At 40.1% G+C, this 23,130-nt stretch overlaps 1 protein-coding gene across 5 annotated transcripts in view; it reads right to left on the bottom strand.

Moving 5' to 3' along the window:
• The window catches only part of PAPSS1 (3'-phosphoadenosine 5'-phosphosulfate synthase 1), a 100,480-nt gene that overhangs the window by 47,906 nt on the left and 29,444 nt on the right, over nt 1-23,130 (bottom strand). For all 5 annotated transcript variants that reach the window (XM_021684512.1, XM_044912647.1, XM_021684514.1 and 2 more), the window contains exons 6-8: nt 9,545-9,658; nt 6,844-6,955; nt 4,988-5,193 (exon numbers count right to left, since the gene is read on the bottom strand). In XM_021684512.1, the coding sequence (XP_021540187.1) occupies nt 4,988-5,193; nt 6,844-6,955; nt 9,545-9,658 (432 nt within the window). The remainder of the gene's footprint in view (nt 1-4,987; nt 5,194-6,843; nt 6,956-9,544; nt 9,659-23,130) is intronic.

Genomic DNA, 23,130 nt, shown 5'->3' with positions numbered 1-23,130 from the left:
AGCGGGTGCCTGGGTGGCTCAGTTGGTTAAGCGACTGCCTTCGGCTCAGGTCATGATCCTGGAGTCCCTGGATCGAGTCCTGCATCAGGCTCCCTGCTCAGCGGGGAGTCTGCTTCTCCCTCTGACCCTCTTCCCTCTCATGCTCTCTCTCAAATAAATAAAATCTTAAAAAAAAAAAAAAAAAAGAACATATTATGAGCAACTCTATGCCAGCAAATTAGACAATCTAGAAGAAATGGATGCATTCCTAGAGACATATAAACTACCAAAACTGAACCAGGAAGAAAAAGAAAACCTGAACAGACGCATAACCAGCAAGGAAACTGAAGCAGGAATCAAAAATCTCCCCCAAAACAAGAGCCCAGGGCCAGATGGCTTCCCAGGGGAATTCTACCAAACATTGAAAGAAGAATTAATACCTATTCTTCTGAAGCTGTTTCAAAGAATAGAAATGGAAGAAAAACTTCCAAACTCATTTTATGAGGCCAGCATTACCTTGATCCCAAAACCAGACAAAGACCCCATCAAAAAGGAGAATTACAGACCAATATCCCTGATGAACATGGATGCAAAAATTCTCACCAAAATACTAGCCAATAGGACTCAACATTTAAGGATTATTCACCACGCCCAAGTGGGATTTATTCCTGGGCTGCAAGGTTGGTTCAACAACCACAAATCAATGTGATACAATACATTAACAAGAGAAAGAACAAGAACCATATGATCCTCTCAATAGATGCAGAAAAAGCATTTGACAAAGTACAGCATCCTTTCTTGATTAAAACTCTTCACAGTATAGGGATAGGAGGTACATACCTCAATATCATAAAAGCCATCTATGAAAAACCCACAGTGAATATCATTCTCAATGGGGGAAAACTGAGAGCTTTTCCCTTAAGGTCAGGAACACAGCAGGGATGTCCACTATCACCACTGCACAGTACTAGAAGTCCTAGCCTCAGCAGACAACAAAAAGAACGGCATCCGAATTGGCAAAGAAGTGAAACTCTCACTTTTTGCAGATGATATGATACTTTATGTGGAAAACCCAAAAGACTCCACCCCAAAACTGCTAGAACTCATACGGGAATTCAGTAAAGTGGCAGTAAATTGATACAAAATCAATGCACAGAAATCAGTTGCATTTCTATACACCAACAATAAGATAGAAGAAAGAGAAATTAAGGAGTCGATCCCATTTATAATTGCACCCAAAACCGTAAGATACCTAGGAATAAATCTAACCAAAGAGGCAAAGGATCTGTACTCAGAAAACTATAAAATACTCATGAAAGAAATTGAGGAAGACACAAAGAAATGGAAAACGGTTCCATGCTCATGGATTGGAAGAACAAATATTGTGAAAATGTCTATGCTACCTAGAGCAATCTACACGTTTAATTCAATCCCTATCAAAATACCATCCACTTTTTTCACAGAAATGGAACAAATAATCCTAAAATTTGTATGGCACCAGAAAAGACCCCGAATAGCCAGAAGAATGTTGAAAAAGAAAAGCAAAGCTGGTGGCATCACAATTCCGGACTTCAAGCTCTATTACAAAGCTGTCATCATCAAGACAGTATGGGACTGGCACAAAAACAGACATATAGATCAATGGAATAGAACAGAGAGCCCAGAAATGGACCTCCAACTTTATGGCCAACTAATCTTCGACAAAGCAGGAAAGAATGTCCAATGGAAAAAAGTCTCTTCAACAAATGCTGTTGGGAAAATTGGATAGCCACATACCAAAGAATGAAACTGAACCACTTCCTTACACCACACACAAGATAAACTCAAAATGGATGAAAGACCTAAATGTGAGGCAGGAATCCATCAAAATCCTTGAGGAGAACACAGGCAGCAAAACCTCTTTGACCTCAGCCGCAGCAACCTCTTCCTAGACACATCGCCAAAGGCATGGGAAGCAAGGGCAAAATGAACTATTGGGACTTCATCAAGATAAAAAGCTTCTGCAGAGCAAAGGAAACAGTCAACAAAACCAAAAGACAACCGACAGAATGGGAGAAGAAATTTGCAAATGACATATCATATAAAGGGCTAGTATCCAAAATCTATAAAGAACTTATCAAACTCAACACCCAAAGAAAAAAAAAAATAAAATCAAGAAATGGGCAGAACACATAAACAGACATTTCTGCAAAGAAGACATCCAAATGGCCAACAGACACATGAAAAAGTGCTCAACATCACTCAGCATCAGGGAAATACAAATCAAAATCTCAGTGAGATACCACCTCACACCAGTTGGAATGGCTAAAATTAGTCAGTCAGGAAACGACAGATGTTGGCGAGGATGCCAAGAAAGGGGGAACCCTCCTACACTGTTGGTGGGAATGCAAACTGGTGCAGCCACTCTGGAAAACAGTATGGAGGTTCCTCAAAAAGTTGAAAATAGAGCTACCCTATGACCCAGCAATTGCACTACTGGGTATTTACCCCAAAGATATAAATGTAGTGATCTGAAGTAGCATATGCACCTCAATGTTTATAGCAGCAATGTCCACAATAGCCAAACTATGGAAAGAGCCTAGATATCCATCGAAAGATGAATGGATAAAGAAGATGTGTATATATACACAATGGAATATTATGCAGCCATCAAAAAAACCAAAATCTTGCCATTTGCAACGACGTGGATAGAACTAGAGGGTATTATGCTAAGTGAAATAAGTCAATCAGAGAAAGACAAGTATCATATGATCTCACAGATATGAAGAATTTGAGAAACAAGACACAGGATCATAGGGGAAGGGAGGGAAAAATGTAACAAGACGAAACCAGGGAGGGAGACAAACCATAAGAGACTCTTAATCTCAGGAAACAAACTGAGGGTTGCTGGAGTGGAGGGGGGTGGGAGGGATGGGGTGGCTGCGTGATGGACACTGAGGAGGGTATGTACGATGGTGAGCACTGTGAACTGTGTAAGACTGATGAATCACATACCTGTACCCCTGAAACAAATAATACATTATATGTTAATTAAAAATAAAGCTAATTTGGTAAAAAAAAAAAAAAAAGAAAGAAAACATAGTCAGAAAACAAACAAAAATTGTCCTTTTTGGATATATATGGGGGGGTATATATTAAATAACTCCATGATCAAAAGGAAAAAATAAAAAATAAAAAAAATAAAGGCTCGCTCTGGCTGTTCTGAGGAGAACAGACTGCAGTGGACATGGAGGAAGCAGACTACAGCCAGGGCACGGCCGTGACCGCCTAGGCTGGAGACCTGGAGAGCGTGGCCAGTACCAGTGCAAGTGGAGGTGGGCTGGGGACATCCTGCACAAGACCACCAGGCCAAGCTTCCTAAAGCGCCACTTCGTTTGTGACTCACTCCTGCTCCGAGGCTGCCTGTGACCTCTCCACTCCTAGCAAGGCACAAAAGACCTAAGACAGAGTCTAACCCTGACTCCTAACAGGCGCCTCTGTAGCTCTGGGCAAGTTGAACCCAGCCTAAGACTCCTCAGGATTCTACCTCCAAGGATCACTAAGGACCAAACGACAGAAATGTGGTTGGAAAAGCACAAAGCATAAATACATGTAAACCCCTATTATGACTAAACAAGATTTTAATATCTCAGGGTAGAACGCTAAGCCCCTCTGTCTTCTCAAGGTCCTCTCTCCTGCTTATCAACCAGTCATCTCTCAAAGGCATGGAGTCTTTGCTCCTCCTGCTCCCTAAAACTGAAATTCCGTTTCTCACAGTTCCTCCTATCAAAATCCTACTGGCTCCTCAAGGTTGCATACCAAGTACTAACTATCCTAAGAAGTTTTGCAGATTACTCTAAATAAAAGTAGCACATACACCAATAACTGCTCTCTGCTACAGATTATCGAAGATGGCTTTGAAGCCCAAAGTCCTAAGTGCAAATCAAACCCTCATCCCACCCTTTAGCTGTATAATTTGGTCAAGACATTTATCCCCTGTAATTTCTCCATATGTGGGATGGAAATGCCACCCATCCTTATAGGTTTCCTTTGTGGTTCAAAGAATTTACATAAGCATGTTTTGTAAACTACTATTTGTTATTAATAACTGTAGAATTTTAACGTCGAAAGAATGTCTGACACTATCACTAATTCAAACTCCTTATTTTCTAAAACAATGTATCTCCCTATTTTAAAAAGTTTATCACTTTTTATCCTTTATGAGATGAGATTTAGCATATTGACATGATCTAAACAGATGTCGTAAATATTTTCTAGATAAAGCTACTAAAATTTCAATTTCTTTTAAAGCTCAAAGTATACTTTAAAAGAAGTGACAGAAATTTTACTTCAGTGATGACATTTCACATACAACACATAAGATATATGAGGCCCTTTGGAAAGACAAATTGGATTTCACTGCTTTCATACCAGACACACAGCATTCAATTAAAGGCCCAGACAAGACAAAATCACCCTGCCATAGGCTCCCAAAGCACCCTGCCCTCACAGCCTACCTGTAAGTACATGATGTCTGCTCCCCACCAGACAGTAAGCTCCAACCATACAAAGACTGTGCCCACCGTTACATCAGCCCTATATTCCCAGAGCCAGCACCTAATTCAGTGCCTAATGTACAGAAGATTTTAAAAAAGATTTACTAGGGGCACCTGGGTGGCTCAATCAGTTAAGCATCCAGCTCTTGATTTCAGCTCAAGTCATGATCTCAGGGTAGTGAGATCAAGCCCCACGTTGGACTCCGTGCTGGGCATGGCGCCTGCTTGGGATTTTCTCTCCCTCTCCCTCAGCCACCCCCTTTTTACCTCTAAAAAAGATTTACTGAACAAATATTATCCGGACCAAAATGACAAGATCATGTGTTCATCACACTAATCTAAGATCCAGTGTCCATTCTGCCAAATATTAACAATTCCAGTGGAATCGTCAACATACAGGTAATGAATGCCCACACTTCGGCACAAACATTATTGGCACATCGAGATAAAATGCAGCAAGGTTTGCTCAGAACCTTGATGTAGGGGTGGTTCTTGCATGTTGTTCCCCACTGTCTGGCACAGCGCTCCTCCTTCCGGTGCTCAAAAAACTCCGGGTTGCGAAGAATAGCCACACGGCGGCCCTCGTACATCAGAGCAAATGCCGTACAGCTGTCCAGCCTCTCTTTATCTTCATGAGTAGCCGGCAGAACTATAGGCACTGACAAGTTAATGACACCCCCTGCAGGGCACAAAAGAACATAAAGCACACAGCTTGGATTACTCAACAGGCCTCATATCCACCTTACACTCCAGCGGACACTCTTCAAATAATAGATTTATGAGTCCAGTGACAGTATCTGGCACAGAAAATCAAGAGAGAGAACTCCAGAGGTTAAAAAAAAAAAAAAAAAACAGCAAACATTAAGAGCAGCAACACTGTGTAGCAATATACTTCTCACAATAATTCATGAAACTGTCTTTGGGGAGAAAAAAAATGGGCATAAAAATCACAGAAGTAAAAGAAACTGTTTAACAAGGAAGACTCAGCTGGTTACGCCTAATGTCACCCAAAATACAATGAGCACCTCCAATATATGAATAAGACAAAGAACAATGCTTCAGGGCCTTTCCAGGAAAATTGAAACCTTTCTGATAACTATATTTTGAGTGGCAAGTTAAGTATACTTGAGTATACTTGGGATACTTGGGTTTCCTTGAGGTAGGAAGACAAAAACACCCAAAACGTATTTTTATTTCTTGGTTTTTAATCAGAATTGAACCAATGTCAGCAATTACTGGCCAAGAAACAAAGGAAGTCATCAGTGCCTCTATTTCAACCAAAATGTATGGTCAGTGAGACAAAAAGCACATTCTCAGTTTCCAACCTTTCAAGCTCTAAACGTTTTCTTTTCTGTTCATTGTGCCCAGGTTAGAAAAATAAAATGCACTCTCAAGTTCATATGTGGATCTTATTTACATACCTAGTAAAAGCATATTCTTTTGGAAATCATGGCATGCCTCTTACAAAAGATGTCAACAAAATCAACGATAACTGCTTGGCTGCTTTAAAGTTACCACCACTAGGTACAGTTTAAAAGGGAAAATTAACAGGTAGATTTGCACCAAACCCAGACTAAATCATTACTAAGGAGGCAGTCCACAAAGACTTTACCACTGGTTCCAAAGAAGAAAAATCAAAGAGCAGTATTTAACACTTTTATGTGATAAAGTTTGAGAAAAATGACTAGGAGTTATAATTTCTAGTATCGACCTCACTCCTTAATTAAAAGAAGTCACAACACAGAAGAACATGGTAGCAATTTAGTAGGGCTCTGTGACATTTAAAAATATTTTCTTTAATGTAATAAATTAATTTCAACAGTATATAAAGTTTCAGATAGCTGAATTGTCATTACAATGTACAATTTCTTTGGCAATTGTTCTTTTTTTAGTGTTTTAAAAGAGGAGGAAGAACCATCCCTTTAACCATCTATTTCAGGACTCCTTAACTTGGACTCCCTGAGTCCTTATTAGAACACTCAAGCATGGATTTCAGTAGAGCAAAATTCAGTATAAATGTGCACTTTTCAGAGACAGACTTTCCACGGTGCTCAGGTGGATATAGCATAGGGAAACTATATTTGCTTTTTAAATCCATTTTCAGACCCAACCCCAGGTTTTTCTTCTCTCTCTCAATAAATGACATTCAGGAAAACGAAGCAGGGGAAAGAAAAGATCTCACGGTTTGCTTAAAGTATTTAGTACTGATATAACTTAGTCTTAAAATGCTACCTCCATTAGACATCACCACTATTTTTTATAAATAGTGATAAATCTGTGTCATTTCTCTTTCATGCTCGATGTATACTATAGAAGTAAGGGGTCTTACCATCCAGAAGACAATCAAAATGAAGGCACTGCAGATACTCCCTCTCTCTCATAAAGCCATTCAGTGGGGTTGCCCACCCTTCTGCCAAGACCTGCACCCACTGCATATCCACCTAGTAAACGAGACAGGAAAGTTTTCTACTTCATATGCTTAGGAACAAAAGCAATAATAACCCTTAGGAGTTTAACTTTGAAAGCAATGGAAACAAACACCTCAAGAATGATTATAGATTATACAAATCTAATAAAGATTAAGGGCACTAGGAAAATGTGCATTTCTCCTAACAAATGTAAATAACATTAGGCTTCAAAGCATTTTAATAAGGACAGCATCTCCTCCACTAGTGGTTCTCAAGCTTTAATATGTTATAAGAAACCCTCAGAAGGCCTTTATTAAAATAAAGATTGTTCTACCTCCTGAGATTCTATTTCAATCACTTTGCTGTGGGGCCCAAGAATTTGTATTTTTAATAGGTTCCCAGAAAATCCGAACAGTGATGGTCTGGAAATTAGACTTTGATAACTGCTGCCTTAAACTAAAACAAACTTTACATAAAAATATTTATCAAAACAAGTGCCTCACCAATGGCACAGCACCCTTCATTTTACAAAGACTGTATTATTTCTTGCTCTTTAAGATTTCTAGCATCTCCTACCAGAACGTTGAGGAACTGATGGACTATGTATCGTTAACGTAAGCTGGACATGCTCATTTAACCGAGTGTGTGCACATGTACTGTGTGTGTGTGTGTGTGTGTGTGTGCGTGCGCGTGCACACAGCCGTGGCTCTCAGATGAGAAAGGATAAAGCAACTGGCCAACCGGTGTGCAGTAAGATGTAGCTTACTCTTTGTTCCCAAAGTATGTTGGTCAATGTGTCCCACTTTACAATCAAGTAACAGGTATTCCCCACCTCCTTCAAGTCACAGGAAAGATCATCTGCACAGACCCAATTGTGTCACTTACTTTCAAGCTTTCCTCTCATCAGTTATTCCTAAACCGCGGACAGGGGCCATTATTTGTCTCCACCAACATCCAATTCTAGATGGTATGTGTTACAAACCGAATGTCTGTGTCCCCCTCAAAGTCCGATGTTGAAGACCTAGTCCCCAGTGTGACTCTATTTGGAGACGTGGCCCAAGGGGACGCGATACGGTTAAATGAAGTCCTAAAGCTGGGGCCCTTCTCCAACAGGTCCGGTGCCCTCACAGGTAGAGGAAGAGATGCCACCAGGGCTCGCTCTCTCCACTCGGCGAGGACGGTGAGGACGGTGAGGACACAGGCAGTGAGGGCTGTCAGCAAGCCAGGAAGACAGGCTCACCAGCAACCGCGTCAGCCAGCAACCTGATCTTAGACTTTCCAACCCCCAGAACGGTGAGAGGACCAGAACGTACCCCATCCGGTCTAACGTCTTGGTGATGGCACACCAGGCTAATACTCTACTGACTTAAGACGGATTTTGCAATTAATTACTTTCCATCCTGCCATGCAAAGAACAAACCACTATATTAAAGGAGCTACTGTGTTTCCGGGTTGTAGAGTCTAACTGACCTGGATTCATATTCGTTCATTCTCATTCTCATAGTCTCTCTCTCCCTGTGTGTGTGTTCATTCCATGCAAAGTATGTCGGCAACAACATCTGTTCCTTTGCAACAATCACCTTCCTGAGTGGCTCTGCTCTCCGACCCTCCCTCTCTGCTCCCCCAGCATGTCTTAGCTTCTGGTCAGAGACCCAATCACACAGAGTGCATCAAGTAGTCTACTCCTCATGGGGGATTTGAATAACTACTTAAACAGGCTTTCTCTAAGCCCAGAAGTTTGTTGGTGGGCATTGTTTTTTTTTTTTTTTTCCACTTTAAGATTCTGGCGCTTCCCTGGGTGTTCTGGATTTTTACTAACCAAAATAAAGGCTGGGAAATTCAACTTCTGATCCAGGTTCTTAGCTCTTAATCTCCCCATTTTTAAAGTACATCTAAATGATACAGTTTAAAATCCCCTAATATTTGAAAATGAGAAATTATAGTTTCCATTGTCATCATACCCAGTTTAGCTCAGTAGTTTTTTTGGGGGGGTGCAGGGCCTCTGGAGGTGGCACTCAATGATACTAGAGCTAAGACATACACAGAATTACTCTTACCAAAATAAGAAAGAAATTCAGGGTTTGGGCAAAGGATTATGAAACTTGTTTGGAGGAGAAAAAATGTTCATTTTAATTATTATAGTTATAGTATTTTGAAGCATTAAGAACCCATTCTTTCTGATAAGCCGAAAACTTTTACACAATCTTTGGTCTTTGCTATTTCAAAATTATTGGGGCGTCTGGGTGGCTCAGTCAGGTAAGCTTCCGACTCTTGATTTCGGGTCAGGTCAGGATCTGAGTCGTGAGATGGAGCCAGGCATCGGGCTACGTGCTGGACGTGGAGCCTGCTTGAGGATTCTCGCTCTCCCTCTCCCTCCCCTCCCCACTTAAAAAAAAAAGGTAAATATTATGACTGAAACCAAATCAAAGCCATGACATTTTGGAAATATGGCTTCACAAATTAAATACATTTCCCCATCCCTGGAAATTGTGACATAAACTACAACTATCCCCGCTACCACCCACCACCCACCCCATCAAACATAGTTATCAAACAAAATTTACAGATAATGACTATATATAAGGCTAAGTCACTTGGTATGAAAAGCAACAAAGCACTTACTTTATTAATCTGCAATGCTGGTAATGTCTCTGCATCTGTTTTTGCCAGATGGAGTTTATTTTCTGGCACATATAATTCTTTTACTTCGTAAGAGGCATCCACAGGTACAATATCCTATACAACAAAAAAAGTACAATTAAGTGATTCAACAATTTAAAGTTCTCCAAAGGATGTTTTAATGAAGAAAATTTAACATTTTAAAACAAGACTTCAAAAACGAAGTATAAAAGAGGGCTCTGAATGCTGTGCCTCCCCAGTCAACATTCCTAATGTTGGTTGGTCTACTCTCAACACATAATATCCCACGTACAAGAAGTCCTTAAGCATCGTGTCCCATTACCTAGTTAAATTCCGAGAATGTGCCACATATGTCAAAATCAAGCAACTGCAAAGAACAGATGACCTCCAATAAAAAGAATTTGGGAACAAACAAAAATCACTCTAAATATAATCATTTTCATCTTTAACACGTCACCAAACCCTTTTATTTCAGCTTTCGTATGCGTCTTTATCCCTACTGTCACTAACACCACCTTCTCAGTCATGCCACATGGTACTCCTGAATGTGTCAACTTTACTCCCACTGATGTGGTTTGAGAAACAGCACTTTTTGATCCCATGTGAAATGCAGTCTAGAAGTTTTTATCTGACCTCCGAGTGCTCATTTACACAACATTGGGACAGTGCTTATCTCTAAGAACATGCAAGAAAGAATGTATTTCTGATTACCACAACACAGTTCCTTAGGTGATCTTTACAAGGCTTGATCACACTTGTCAGACCCCGAGGAATAATGTGTTTAATTGCTTCAACTTTTTTTTAAGCCAAATCTATTAGGTCACCTTTATAAGCACACAAAATTGGCAATGATTAAGGGCTTTTCATACATGTACTCATCCAAGCAATACTTCGTTATTCAAAGTAAGTAATTCTCAAGGGAATGAGTAGATAAGCCACAGACTGGGAGAAAGTATTTGCAAAAGGCATATCTGAAAAAGGACTGTTCTCTAAAACACATGAAGAACTCCTAACTCAGCAATAAGAAAACAAACAGTCCGATTTTTTTTAAAAATGGGCCAAAGACCTGAACAGAAACCTTACCAAAGAAGATATACAAATGACCGATAAGCATATGAAATGATACTCCACATCATGTCATCAGGGAAATGCAAATTAAAACAACAAGATACCACAACACACCTATTAGAATGGCTAAAATCCAAAATACTGACAATGCCAAATGTAGGTGAGGATGTGGAGCAACAGGAACTCGCACTCACTGCTGATGGGAATGCAAATGGTACAGACATTTTGGAAGACGGTTTGGCAGTTTCTTACAAAACTAAACACACACCATACGATCCAGCAATTGTGTTCCTTGGTATTTACCCAAATGAGCTGAAACCTATGTCTGCACAAAAACCTGCACAGATATTTAAAGCAGCCTTATTCATAATTGCCAAGACTTGGAAACAACCCAGATGTCCTTCAGTAGATGAAGGGATAAACTGGTACATCCAGACAATGAATGCACTTTTAAAAAGGAATAAATTTATCAAGCCATGAAAAGACATGGAAGAACCTTAAATGCATATTACTAAGTAAAAGAAGCCAATCTGAAAAGGCTACCTACTGTATGATTCAACTATATGACGTTCTGGAAAAGGAAAAACTATGGAGACAATAAAAACATCAGTGTTGCCAGGAGTTACGGGCGAGGATGGGCTGCAGGGAAATAAAGGGAAGAGGGGATTTTTAGGGCAGTGAAACGATATAATACTACGACAGTGGTAAATGTCATTATACATCCGTCAAAATCCACAGAAGTACAACCCTACGGTAACCTATGATTTTGGGGTGACAATGTGTCATAGTAGGTGTATCCACTGTAACAAATGTACCACTCTGGTGAGGGGTGTTGATAAGAAAGGCTGTGCTTGTGGGGGAGGGGAGCAGGGGGTATATATGGGAACTCACTCTACTTTCCACTCAGTTGTGCTGTGAACCTAAAACTGTTCTAAAAAATAGTCCATTAAAAAAAATGCAAAACAGGGGCACCTGGATGGCTCAGTCGTTAAGTGTCTGCCTTCAGCTCAGGTCATGATCCCAGCGTCCTAGGATTGAGCCCCGCATCGGGCTCCCTGCTCCACGGGAAGCCTGCTTCTCCCTCTCCCACTCCCCCTGCTTGTGTTCCCTCTCTCGCTATGTCTCTGTCAAATAATAAAATCCTTAAAAAAAATGCAAAACAACAACAAAAGCAATTCAAAATGAGTATCAATGGAAGAACCAGATTTTCAAAGACACACCTTGCTATTTTCCCAAGTGTGAGAAGAAACTTACAACTTCTATTTGGACTTATAGTAATATCTTCATATTAGAGGGAAAAAGCAGTCATATATGTGTATCAAAGCTAGATGGTCTCATGAAGGGCCTGGTGCCACTACTCAAGCAGCCCCTATGGGTTCTGAAAATCTAGAAAGATTGATTCTCCCACATTTCTCCTCCAAAATGGAACAAAAGAGACACAGTTCGGCATCAGTTAAATCATGTGTCAAAATCAGTCTGCTCCCATTGGTAAATTCAAGGCTTCTGATCATGATAAACCCAAGAATAAAGAGAGTAAACATGAAGGAAAAGAGAAAAGAACTAATAAAACTTAAATACAGGAAAGAAACACTGCTTGCTACAATACTAAGTTTAGCTAACTGTTCTGGTGTACAGGCATGAAGGGTACTTTCTGGGGGCCCCCTTTGTCCCTCGAGCATTCCACTGCTCACAGGAGGAGGAAAGTGGAAAAAGGAGTGTCTAAAACATAAACCATGCACGGCACTTCATATACCTTCCCTGCTTTCTGCAGTGAAGCTTCCAGCAGGCACCCGCAACTGAAGGGTATCCATTGTGTTTACAGGGCAAATACTACATGAGGGTATTCAAGACAATGGTGAAGGAAGAATGACACCTTCCACCAGCTGCCTCTATTTCCTCTTCCTGTAGATATAAATACTATACAACTTTGTATTAATGAGGTAGATTATTCCCTTTTTTTTTTCCTCTCCCTGCTGAACGCAGAGCCCAATGCAAGGCTTGATCTCAGGACCCTGAGATCATGAACTGAACCTAAACCAAGAGTGAGACGCTCAACTGACTAAACTACCCAGGCACCCCGAGGCATATTATTTCTAGTAACGCCAGGCTAAAGAGGTCATGTCTTCAATTTGCCAACAGACTCAAAGAAGTGGTAAATATATATACACAATTTATACATAATGCTTGATTTCACTGTGTACCTGAAGAGGAAATCACATATAGAAAAGTCCCTTGTTTTCTTTGTATGTCACTTTTATCTCAATAAAACTGGAAAGAAAAAAAGACTCTTCTTATAATCTAGCAAAAGAAATAGCTTAAGGTAGTCCATTCTGTGCAATAACAAGGAACAATTCCAGGAATGGTTGTTAATACATTTATTTTAAATTAGAGCAGTAAAGAGAATTTTGAATTGAGAAAAACAAATCATCCCACATATGGTTATCATTGTCATTTTTATATATTCCCTTCCCATTACAGGGCATTGGTGGTTTCAGGAGTCCATACAAAACCTATTATTTCATCGACTTGAAAATAAAAATTCAGAATCAACTTTTCCTACAAGAACAATATGACATGCATTAAGAGAACTGAACACACCCTATCTGTTCAATTAGCTTCTTGGATATGTAAAGCTCTCAAAGACATCTTGAGACATACCCATTTTTCCAGCTGTAAAATAAAGAACTGAAATCCTCCACACTTGGAACAAATGCTAAAGTTAAATTACACAAAAAGTCAGACATTATTAGGACTTTCATGAGGAAGAGTGTGATAAAGTTCCACAAAACAGACTTAAAATTAAATACATTAGTCACAAAACATTAGGGGCACATCTTCAACCAAAACAGGGCAAGAGAAAGCAACAGGGGTCTATAGGTTAGTTATTTCTGATGTTTACACCTAAGATTTGAGTTCAAACTCTACCACTGCAACCTTGATCAGGTTACCACATCTCTGAGCCGATCTCTTTCTCAGCTGATTAAAACAGATACATATGCACATACGTTACAGGTCTGTTGTGAAATTCAGTAAATTAAAATACGTGAACTGCAGGGACTAACATTAGCTGGATGCTTAATGACAAAACCAGCATTGTCCCAAGGGCTTCCTAGGAACGAATTCATTTAATCTTCATACAATCCTACCTAGGAAGATAGAAGTATTTTCCTTGAACAGATTTGGAAATTGAGGCTCAGAAGAGGTTGATAACTGGCCCTGAATCCCTGCTATTCTGTCTTCCAATGCACTTAACACACAATAAATACTCAATACAGCACGTGTGCCACATTCCAGGAGCTGTTCTAAGCACTCTACATATATTAACTCAGAGAATCCTCAGTAAAATTCTAAGACAGGCACTATTATTACTTCCCATTGCACATACAAGAGAACTGAAGCCAGAGAAATTCGGTATTTTTTTCCAAGGTCACGTAGTTAATTGATAAATGTTAGAGCTGGGATTCCAACTGAGGTCCCAATACTATTCTCCTCCAAAAAAATAAAAAATAACCATTACTGTTTCTCCCATGAAAACAAGCTATGACACATTTTGTCACACAAATTGTCCTTAGTTTATCTTCATGATTTTATTAAACATTTACAATTCCCAGGGTTGTTGGTATGTGATCTTTGTGTGTTGATAAGGTTCTAGACAAAAAGTAAAGATACTCAATATTGCAATTAGGCCTACACATTTCTAGGAAGGGTAAGTGAGCGATTTTCAAACAACTTTTCAAACCGCATCATTGTAAATACATTGAAAACCTCCACTTCCACTATGTTGGACCCCTCAGAACTTCAAAATCCAGAATCCAAAGCCGGGTAACAAATGAAAGAGGGACTCCAGGGAAGATAAGAATTTCACTGACACCAACAATTCTACATAAAGTTTTCTTTGCCATCCCTGGAGCCTACGTTACTGTAAGGATAAGAGATCTTTTTTATGTTGTAGGGGTTGACTATTCTCCTCTTCCACTACATTTACCGCTGATCGTTGTCAACAGTTTTGGAGGGCCAGAGGAGAGCATCTGACAGACTAATCTTTTGATCTTTGTTGGATACAACAGGGCATTTTTAGCTGGTTTCCTAAGCCGGCACCACTAGATTGAGCTCACAAATACTGATCAACAGCAGCAGGGACCACGGCCCACTGTGATGCTCCAGGCACATGGCTGGGGCTGTGCTCCTTGTCTCTACCCTGGAATCACCCCTCTCCAGAACCACATTGGAGCGTACACCCAGGTATGTCAACCTACTCCCTCTGAAGACATGTTCGAAGTAAGAACGGAGAACTAACAAATGTTTCTATATATCATCTCTTCCTTCCAACCATATCCTAAGTTAAGAAAACAAATACACAAATAATTTGTGAGCAAATCTGTGTCTCCAAGAGAACCAGTTTGAACAAGAAAGAATATTATCTATACTATGAGTTCAACCAAAATATTTTTCTGTTTTGTGCACTCATATAAGCCATGAACCCATCTGGGATGAAGACATTTTTAGTTAATGTGCTGCTTTATATGCATGAACGTAGAGGCTATAATCACTTCCCTTTCAAGAAAGGGTGAATTTTTTTATTTTGAGTCAAAATAATTTTTTCATTATAAGCATTACACACAATTGTTCCCTTTTCAAAATTCAAATCCAGCAATATTTTTAAATGAATTTTAGCCTCAAAACTTAAATACAAAATTCTTCTGATGCCTAACTAAAGTCAAAACTAAAGTTCAAGAGGTTGCTACTGTTTCTCTTCTAAAAAAAAAAATACATCAAGGGACATAACAGCATGAATCAAGATGCACACAGAACATTTGCTCAAAGGGAAGGAGTTCTATATAGATTCTAGTGTAGAGAGAAGAGAACTCTCTATCAGGAATACAAAAAAAGAACTTTTTAAATGTACACACAGCCAGTTTCTAGCACATTCTACCGACAAATCTTTCAGTTCCCAAAACCACTATTAAGCATCTAAAAGGAGCAAAACCACCTCAAAGTGAGACAAGATATCTGGACAACATAATGTGAAGTCCCAGCCACATGAGCGGTCCATTTTATTTGGGATTCATTAAGATTTCCAGAGACACAGTCAGCTATTAGAAAACAATGTGTTCTTCTTCAACGTGTACATATAAAACCTTTTATTTCACAGAATTTCCTTTAAAGCAAAAATAGACCACAAGCCAGGCCTGGAGCAAGTGTTTATATACCTAAACCCCTAACCACCAATCTTGAGAGCACTGCAGTCACCCAGCATTTATGGGTGAAAGGAATACAGGGGGGCTCCTGAGTCAGGGGCCAGTAAACAATTCACATGCTACCATTAATCACGGAGGTCAAGAAATATTTAAATATTATGAATGTGTAAATATTAATTCTAAAATGTTACGTAGGTACTCAAAACTTTTTTTTTGCTTGACTGATGAAACACAACCTAAGAGCTAACATATACTGTATCTGTAATCTTTGTTCAAAAGGACAGTTGTTAGTTTTTATCTGGAAACCCACAGATGGAACAAACATTCATTACCTGAAAATAATAATGTTCTTGTCTTCCCTTTCGAATCTTCCTAAAGAACTGTGAACATGTTAATAAACACGATGATTTCACATTCTAAGTTTTGCCTTTAAGTATTTTTCTGCACTTTTTTCCTGAGCCAAATCTGCTCACCAGATTTGAAGGCTAGAGCTCATTCATATTTTATGTAACTATTAAATTTCTATTATCTAAACTACGTGCATCCAAAGCATGAACACCAAACGACATTCTGGCAACACTTTAAAACTGAGCTGCAAAGTCAGGTTTTTATGTGCAGTATAAAATCCATTTAGAGCACCATTTCATAAAAAGACAAACCTTTAAATAATTTATAGCACTAGTAAATCTCAAGTTCTTAGTAGATTTAAAAACAGTTATTTAAAATATCACTTTAGATTAAAACCAGCAGCAAGAAGCTTATGGCCTTATGTCATAACACACCAAGTTAAAATGCAATACCAGCAGGCCATCTAGTGACCATCTAAGGGTTCGGGGAAAAAACTTAAATCCAAAAATCCTCAATATTTTTCAGTGTCTTCTATTTTCTTGAATAAAAATACAAAAATATGCCAACCGAAGCACGTTAAGAAAATGAAGATGCTCTGACCAAACACTGAGAAATTAAGTATTTATATAAACAAACACATTTCCTTATCCCAATTATATTACACAGGCCAGATCGAACGAGAAGACAGACAATGCAAAGATGACTGAGGATACATAACATTACACTAACCAAAATACCCATCATCCCAAAATACCCATTGTACAGAACATTAAAAACATATTTTTCTTGGACAGTGAAACTTAGAGTAAAGAACATTAAAAAAGCAATACCTGGTAGAATTCATTTCAGGAGAGTCTCTCCAAAGCAATACCAAAGCATCAGATAGAAAAATTCCTCGCCTATCATGGACACAGCACTTCTCAAACATCTGTGGTCTCTAAAAAGCCCGAAACCAGGCTACCCTCTCTGCTTAAAAAGTTTCCTATTTAAAAAAAAAAAAAAAGTTTCCCATATATTACAATGGGAAATACAGATTTAGTCTTTGTCCCTGGTTCCTGGCACAGAGCTCTTAAAACCCTTGGAATCTCCTGAGTGGTTAAGGGGGTGTGTGGTGTGATGATGTGATGACTCCTGGCTAAGGGGCTCCTCAAAAAAGACCACGCCATACTTAGGTGAGAAGGTTGGAACTTTCAACTCCATCCCCAGAACTCTGGGCTGGGGTAGAAGCTGGAAACTGAGTTCAGTCACCAATGGCCAAAGACTTAATCATGCCTCTGTGATGGAACCTCTGTAGAAACCCCTAAAGGACAAGTTCAGAGAGCTTCTGAGTTGGTGACAGTGCCCACAGACTGCAGCAGGCATCATGGCTCTCCCTGCCCCATTACCTTGTCCTATATGCCTCGTCCATTTGCCTGTTCCTGAGTTGTATCTTTTACAATAAACTGGTAATGGTAAGTAAAGCGCTTTCGTGAGTTCTGCGAGTCAAATTACTGAACCAGGCTGTGGGGGGTCTGGGTCGCCCGTGAACGGGCAGCCAGCCAGGCAGAAATGCAGGTATCTGGGCACCCTACTCACAGTGGGCATCTGACGTAGAAGCAATCCCGTGAGACTGAGCCCTAATCTGCAGTGTCCGAGCTAACTGTGGACACTTGGTGTCAGCACAGAATCAAATTGCTGAACCAGTTAGCATCAGAGGATCAGACAATTAGTTGGAGGGGAAAAAAAAAAAAAACCCTCAAAAGTCTAACAAATGGAGCCCAAGAAGGAAATAAAATGTACTTAAAATAAGATTTTGTTTTATATGGCTTAATAACCCAAGGCACGCATTTACCATTTAGATTTAGGTTTCAGGACCTAAGTAGATTAATCCATCTGGCACGACGGGCGCCAGCTCTGCAAGGTATATCAGGTAACCGACAATCACTTCCTACTTCGCACTACACAGAACAAACATTTCACACTGACCTGAGACAGGCACAGGCAGTTTACTTCTTTACAAGGTCAACATTCCTTCCCACCCAGACGGTGCTGCCTGAACTGCTCTGAAGCCCTTTGAAAGTATTCTAAAAATATTAACTCCTTCTAAGACCCAATACTCTCAAGTTCTCAATCCCAACTACACTTCGGAAAAAAATGGTCAAGGCATGCGCAAGAGAGCCACAGGAAAGACTGAGGTTTCATAAACAAACTGGAAATGGAAGGAATCCAGGTATAAGGAAGGGCAGTGTAGGAGTGAGCCGCAGCATCCGTCTCGCTGTGTTCAAATCCGACTCTACCCCCACGGCGCTGTCCTGGGACACACAACTTCACCTCTCTGAGTCATCTCCCATCAGTAACCTGAGGACAACTGTAACTACTTTTCAGAGTATTTTATTTATTTATTTTTTTTTAAAAGATTTTATTTATTTATTTGAGAGAGAGAGAGAATGAGAGAGAGCACATGAGAGGGGGAAGGGTCAGAGGGAGAAGCAGACTCCCTGCCGAGCAGGGAGCCCGATGCGGGACTCGATCCAGGGACTCCAGGATCATGACCTGAGCCGAAGGCAGTCGCTTAACCAACTGAGCCACCCAGGCGCCCCACTTTTCAGAGTATTTTAACACACTACATGTATGAATGCTACTAAAGGCCTTGCCTCTGTGGGAGTTCTTGTTGGTTTCCATCTCTGCCCGCGACATTGCCTTCTAGCGCACACAATTATAGTCTTACATGTAATGCTGGTTAGGGCAGGACCTCTAACCTTCATATCCTCACTCCTCACTTTCACCCCTGCACTCTGCATCGTTAGCCCCTTCACCTCCCCATCTAGCTTTGTGAGCTTAGCTCTACTCCATGAGCTCCCATAACCCACCTTTGGAAAGCCTCACAAATGTCTCTGTGATGACAATGAAGTTGCACAGTATGTGCCACCCTGGGTCACCAGGGACAGGCCGCTTCAGAAGGTGCACACTGCACTAAGTTCCCTTGCGATCAGGGTGCGGCGGGCAAAGACCCCTTGTATCACCAGCTAACCATCAACTCCGAGCTGAATGTCAGGTATTCACCGGCTTACCTACATGCCCTAATGCTCATGTGAGATTCAACTCTCAACAATCAAAGGAGAATAAACGCCAGAACAGGAGTAGCCGTGTTCTTTACTCTAAGTTTCACTGTCCAGGAAAAATATGTTTTTAATGTTCTGTACAATGGCTGTGTGTATGTAGGTCTTCTTTCAACTGTGTTCCTAAATTTTTTTTCATGCTTTAAAAGAAAAAATTGGATTAATTTATACTGTCATTCGAGTCTACAACGATAAATAATGGTGATAAGGACCAAAAATTAAGGTCCATGATGCAGGAATTTTTACTGTTTAATTCACTGCCACATCCCCAGTGTTTTACAACAGTACCTAGCATGTAAGGCACTAAGTATTTGTTAAATTAACTAATGGAATCAACCAAGTAAAACACAGAAATACATACTTTCAATGGGAAAACCCCAAAGAAGGGTGGTACCAAAAGAAAGCAATTGCATTCTGCCCCTCCTCTCACTAAAAAAAAAAAAAAAACGAAGGAAGAAAGAAAAGAAAAAGGGGTGCCTGGGTAGCTCAGTTACTTAAGGATCTGACTCTTGGTTTCGGCTTAGGTCATGATCTCAGGGTCATATGATCAAGCCCCATATCAGGCTACACTCTGGGCATGGAGTCTGCTTGAGATTCTCTCTCTCCCTCACCGTCCCCCTCTGCCCCTTTTCTCTCTCTCAAAACAAAAAAGCAACTGCATTAAGGAGCCATTTGCATCTCTTCTGTCACCATCGAGCTTTACGATAAAAATAAATAATTTTTCAAAAGAAAATTTCTCCACCGTAAACAAATATAACCAGAACACCTTTCTGGTTGTAGATTTAATTACATTGCACTTTAGGTATAATGAGAACACTGTTCAAAGTAAAAGCCAGAGGCATTTGGAAATGAATCCTAGGAAATCATACACCTGGAATCCTAGGTATAGAATCCAGTATGTCCATGAGCAAGTTACTTAATATCTCTAAAATACTTCAGAGGTTTACTCTGTGAATAAAATCAGAAAACACATATAAAGTACTCAGCACAAAGACCACTTGGAAGCTGTCACAGTAATTAGAGTGAGAAGTGGTTAGAAGCTAAACTAGGAGAAAGGCCACTTGCCCTCAGATTCTAACAATCAAAACAAATATTTTAAAAGCCACAAGGCTCCACATATATGACCTTTATAGTAAGTACTCAGTAAATGTTAGTTTTTTTATCTATCCCTCTTTTTCAAACCTTGAAGGAAACTGTCCAATTATCAGACTGTAGCAGGTATAATATAGAGTACATCCATATAAAAAAGCAATTAGTATAATCATTAATTAGGGGCAAACATCAGAAGCAAGGCTTTAATTAAAGTCACAGAGACAGGGGCGCCTGGGTGGCTCAGTCGTTAAGCGTCTGCCTTGGGCTCAGGTCATGATCCCAGGGTCCTGGGATCGAGCCCCGCATCGGGCTCCCTGCTCGGCGGGGAGCCTGCTTCTCCCTCTCTCTCTACCTGCCGCTTCCCCTGCTTGTGCTCTCTCTCTCTGTTAAATAAATAAATATTTTTTAAAAAATAAAAATTAAAAAAATAAAATTACAGAGACTAAGGAAAGCAACAGAATGAATGAATGAATAAATAAAGTGGCAGAATAAATTAAGGACAATAATATGAAAATATGCATCTTGGAGCCAAACTATGGGGAACCCTAAACACAAATCACCTTAATTCTATAAACCATGGGAAAATCAATAAATTCTTTAGAGTAAAAAAAAATACAAAAACCAAACAACTAGACTACACTTGAGAAAGAGGATTCTCTGAACAATACAGGATGGCATAAAAGGCATATGGAACTGGAAGCAGGGTAGCCAGTTAAGGGAATATCAGGTAGTGTGAGCCTAAAATCGTACAGGGACAGTTTGCCCTCAAGTTTTAAGCACTGGGGGGAGGGGGAACTGCAAAGTCCAAGGCACAACAGACACTATGTGAAGTCTGTATTTTCATTTCACAGAATCATGGTTAAAATCCAATTTCTGACTAAATACAGTGTGGGATCCTGGGTCAAATCCTAGTACAGGACAGGAAAAACTTGTGAAAGCCACATAAGTGTGTGCTTTAGTTTACAGTATCTTCCTGGGGTTCATTTCTTAGTTTTGAGAAATGTTCTACGGTCATGTGAAACATTAAAGTAAGAGGAAGCCGGGTGAAGGATATATAGGCACTCTCTGTACTATTATTAGACTTACAGAAGAGTTGCGAAATTTTTTCAAAATAGTTTTTTAAAACAAGAACAGCAAAATCATCTGCTCACTACAAAAAAAAAGAAAAAACACTCTATATAGGTGAAGTATCAAACCCAAAGGACGCTATTCTACCCCAGGCCCCAAAGAAGTGGTTGGGAATGAAAGGGAAGATGTAACAGAAGGAGCTACGTGAAGCACCCACCACACATTATGTTTAATAACCCCATATAAGTGTCTGAGCACCTGGAATTATCTGTAGTCCCTAAAATGGCTTCAGAGATTCCTGAGCCCCCCACGCTATATATGAGAATATCTGTATATTTTCCTGAGGTTCTATAAAACACTTAAAAATCACTAATTAGAGGGGCACCTGGGTGGCTCAGTCGTTAAGCGTCTGCCTTGGGCTCAGGTCATGATCCCAGGGTCCTGGGATCGAGCCCCACATCGGGCTCCCTGCTCCGCGGGAGGCCTGTTTCTCCCTCTCCCACCCCCCCTGCTTGTGTTCCCTCTCTCGCTGTGTCTCTCTCTGTCAAATAAATAAATAAAGTCTTAAAAAAAAAAAAAATCACTAATTAGATATGAAAACTAGAGAACCCAAACTAACAGAAAGTAAAATTCTGTATAGCTTCCCAACATTGATAAGACAAATCTCCAGCTTTAAAAAAAAAAAAAAAAAAAGGATAGGCTCAATGTACAAAAAAATGCAAACAAAATTACAATCCAAATAAAAAGGAAAAATACTGGAAACATAGACAACCCCGAAGAGTAAAAGCAGAGCAAGAATAGACGGTTTGCTGAAAATTAAACAGAGATTCCAGAATAGAACATCACGTAACAAGAGGAAAGGCCAGCTAATCTATGAAATCGTAAACGTTCCTGAACCCATCACAGAGCTGAGGTGCTACAGAGCTGAGCAGTACCAAGAACTGCTTCCAAAGAGTGACAAGTCCCAGCAAGAAAAGACAAGACCTATGAACATGCCCTTCAGGTGCGCATGGGAGGAAGAAGTGGCTGCAATAAAAGCAGGAAAGAAAAAAACAGCTAAATGTTTTTAGCACTCTTCAAGGCTGAGTGAGAACTAGTGTGACAGGTTCACATACCTGGGAACCTGTCACCAGGAGTTCTATACTCACTCACAAGCACATCATTTCACTTACTCAGCTACAATGTTTGGATAAGGGAGGACTCACATTAAGAAGGTGAGTCCCAGAGGCGCCTGGGTGGCTCAGTCGTTAAGAAGGTGAGTCCCAGGTTAACTATCTGGCAGGTATTTTACAATATGAAAAAAATTCTAAGGCTAAACATTTTTAATATATCCAGACACAGGTAATTTTTTTAAGTTGTATGTCTAATATATCCAGTAAGAGATACTAGATGAAAGAGGTTTATGGTAATAGGATTTCAAAAATCAAGAGGGCAGGGGCGCCTGAGTGGCTCAGTCATTAAGCCTCTGCCTTCAGCTCAGGTCATGATCCCAAGGTCCTGGGATCGAGCCCCGCATCGGGCTCCTGCTATGCGGGAAGCCTGCTTCTCCCTCTCCCACTCCCCCTGCTTGTGTTCCCTCCCTCGAGTATCTCTCTCTGTCAAATAAATAAATAAAATCTTCTCCCTCTCCCACTCCCCCTGCCTGTGCTCCCTCCCTCGCTGTGTCTCTCTCTGTCAAATAAATAAATAAAATCTT

The sequence above is a fragment of the Neomonachus schauinslandi genome, chromosome 2 (genome assembly GCF_002201575.2).
Source record: "Neomonachus schauinslandi chromosome 2, ASM220157v2, whole genome shotgun sequence".
Lineage (NCBI taxonomy): Eukaryota > Metazoa > Chordata > Mammalia > Carnivora > Phocidae > Neomonachus > Neomonachus schauinslandi.
Note: the sequence above shows the minus strand (reverse complement) of the source record. Positions and strands in the feature narration are given on the sequence as shown.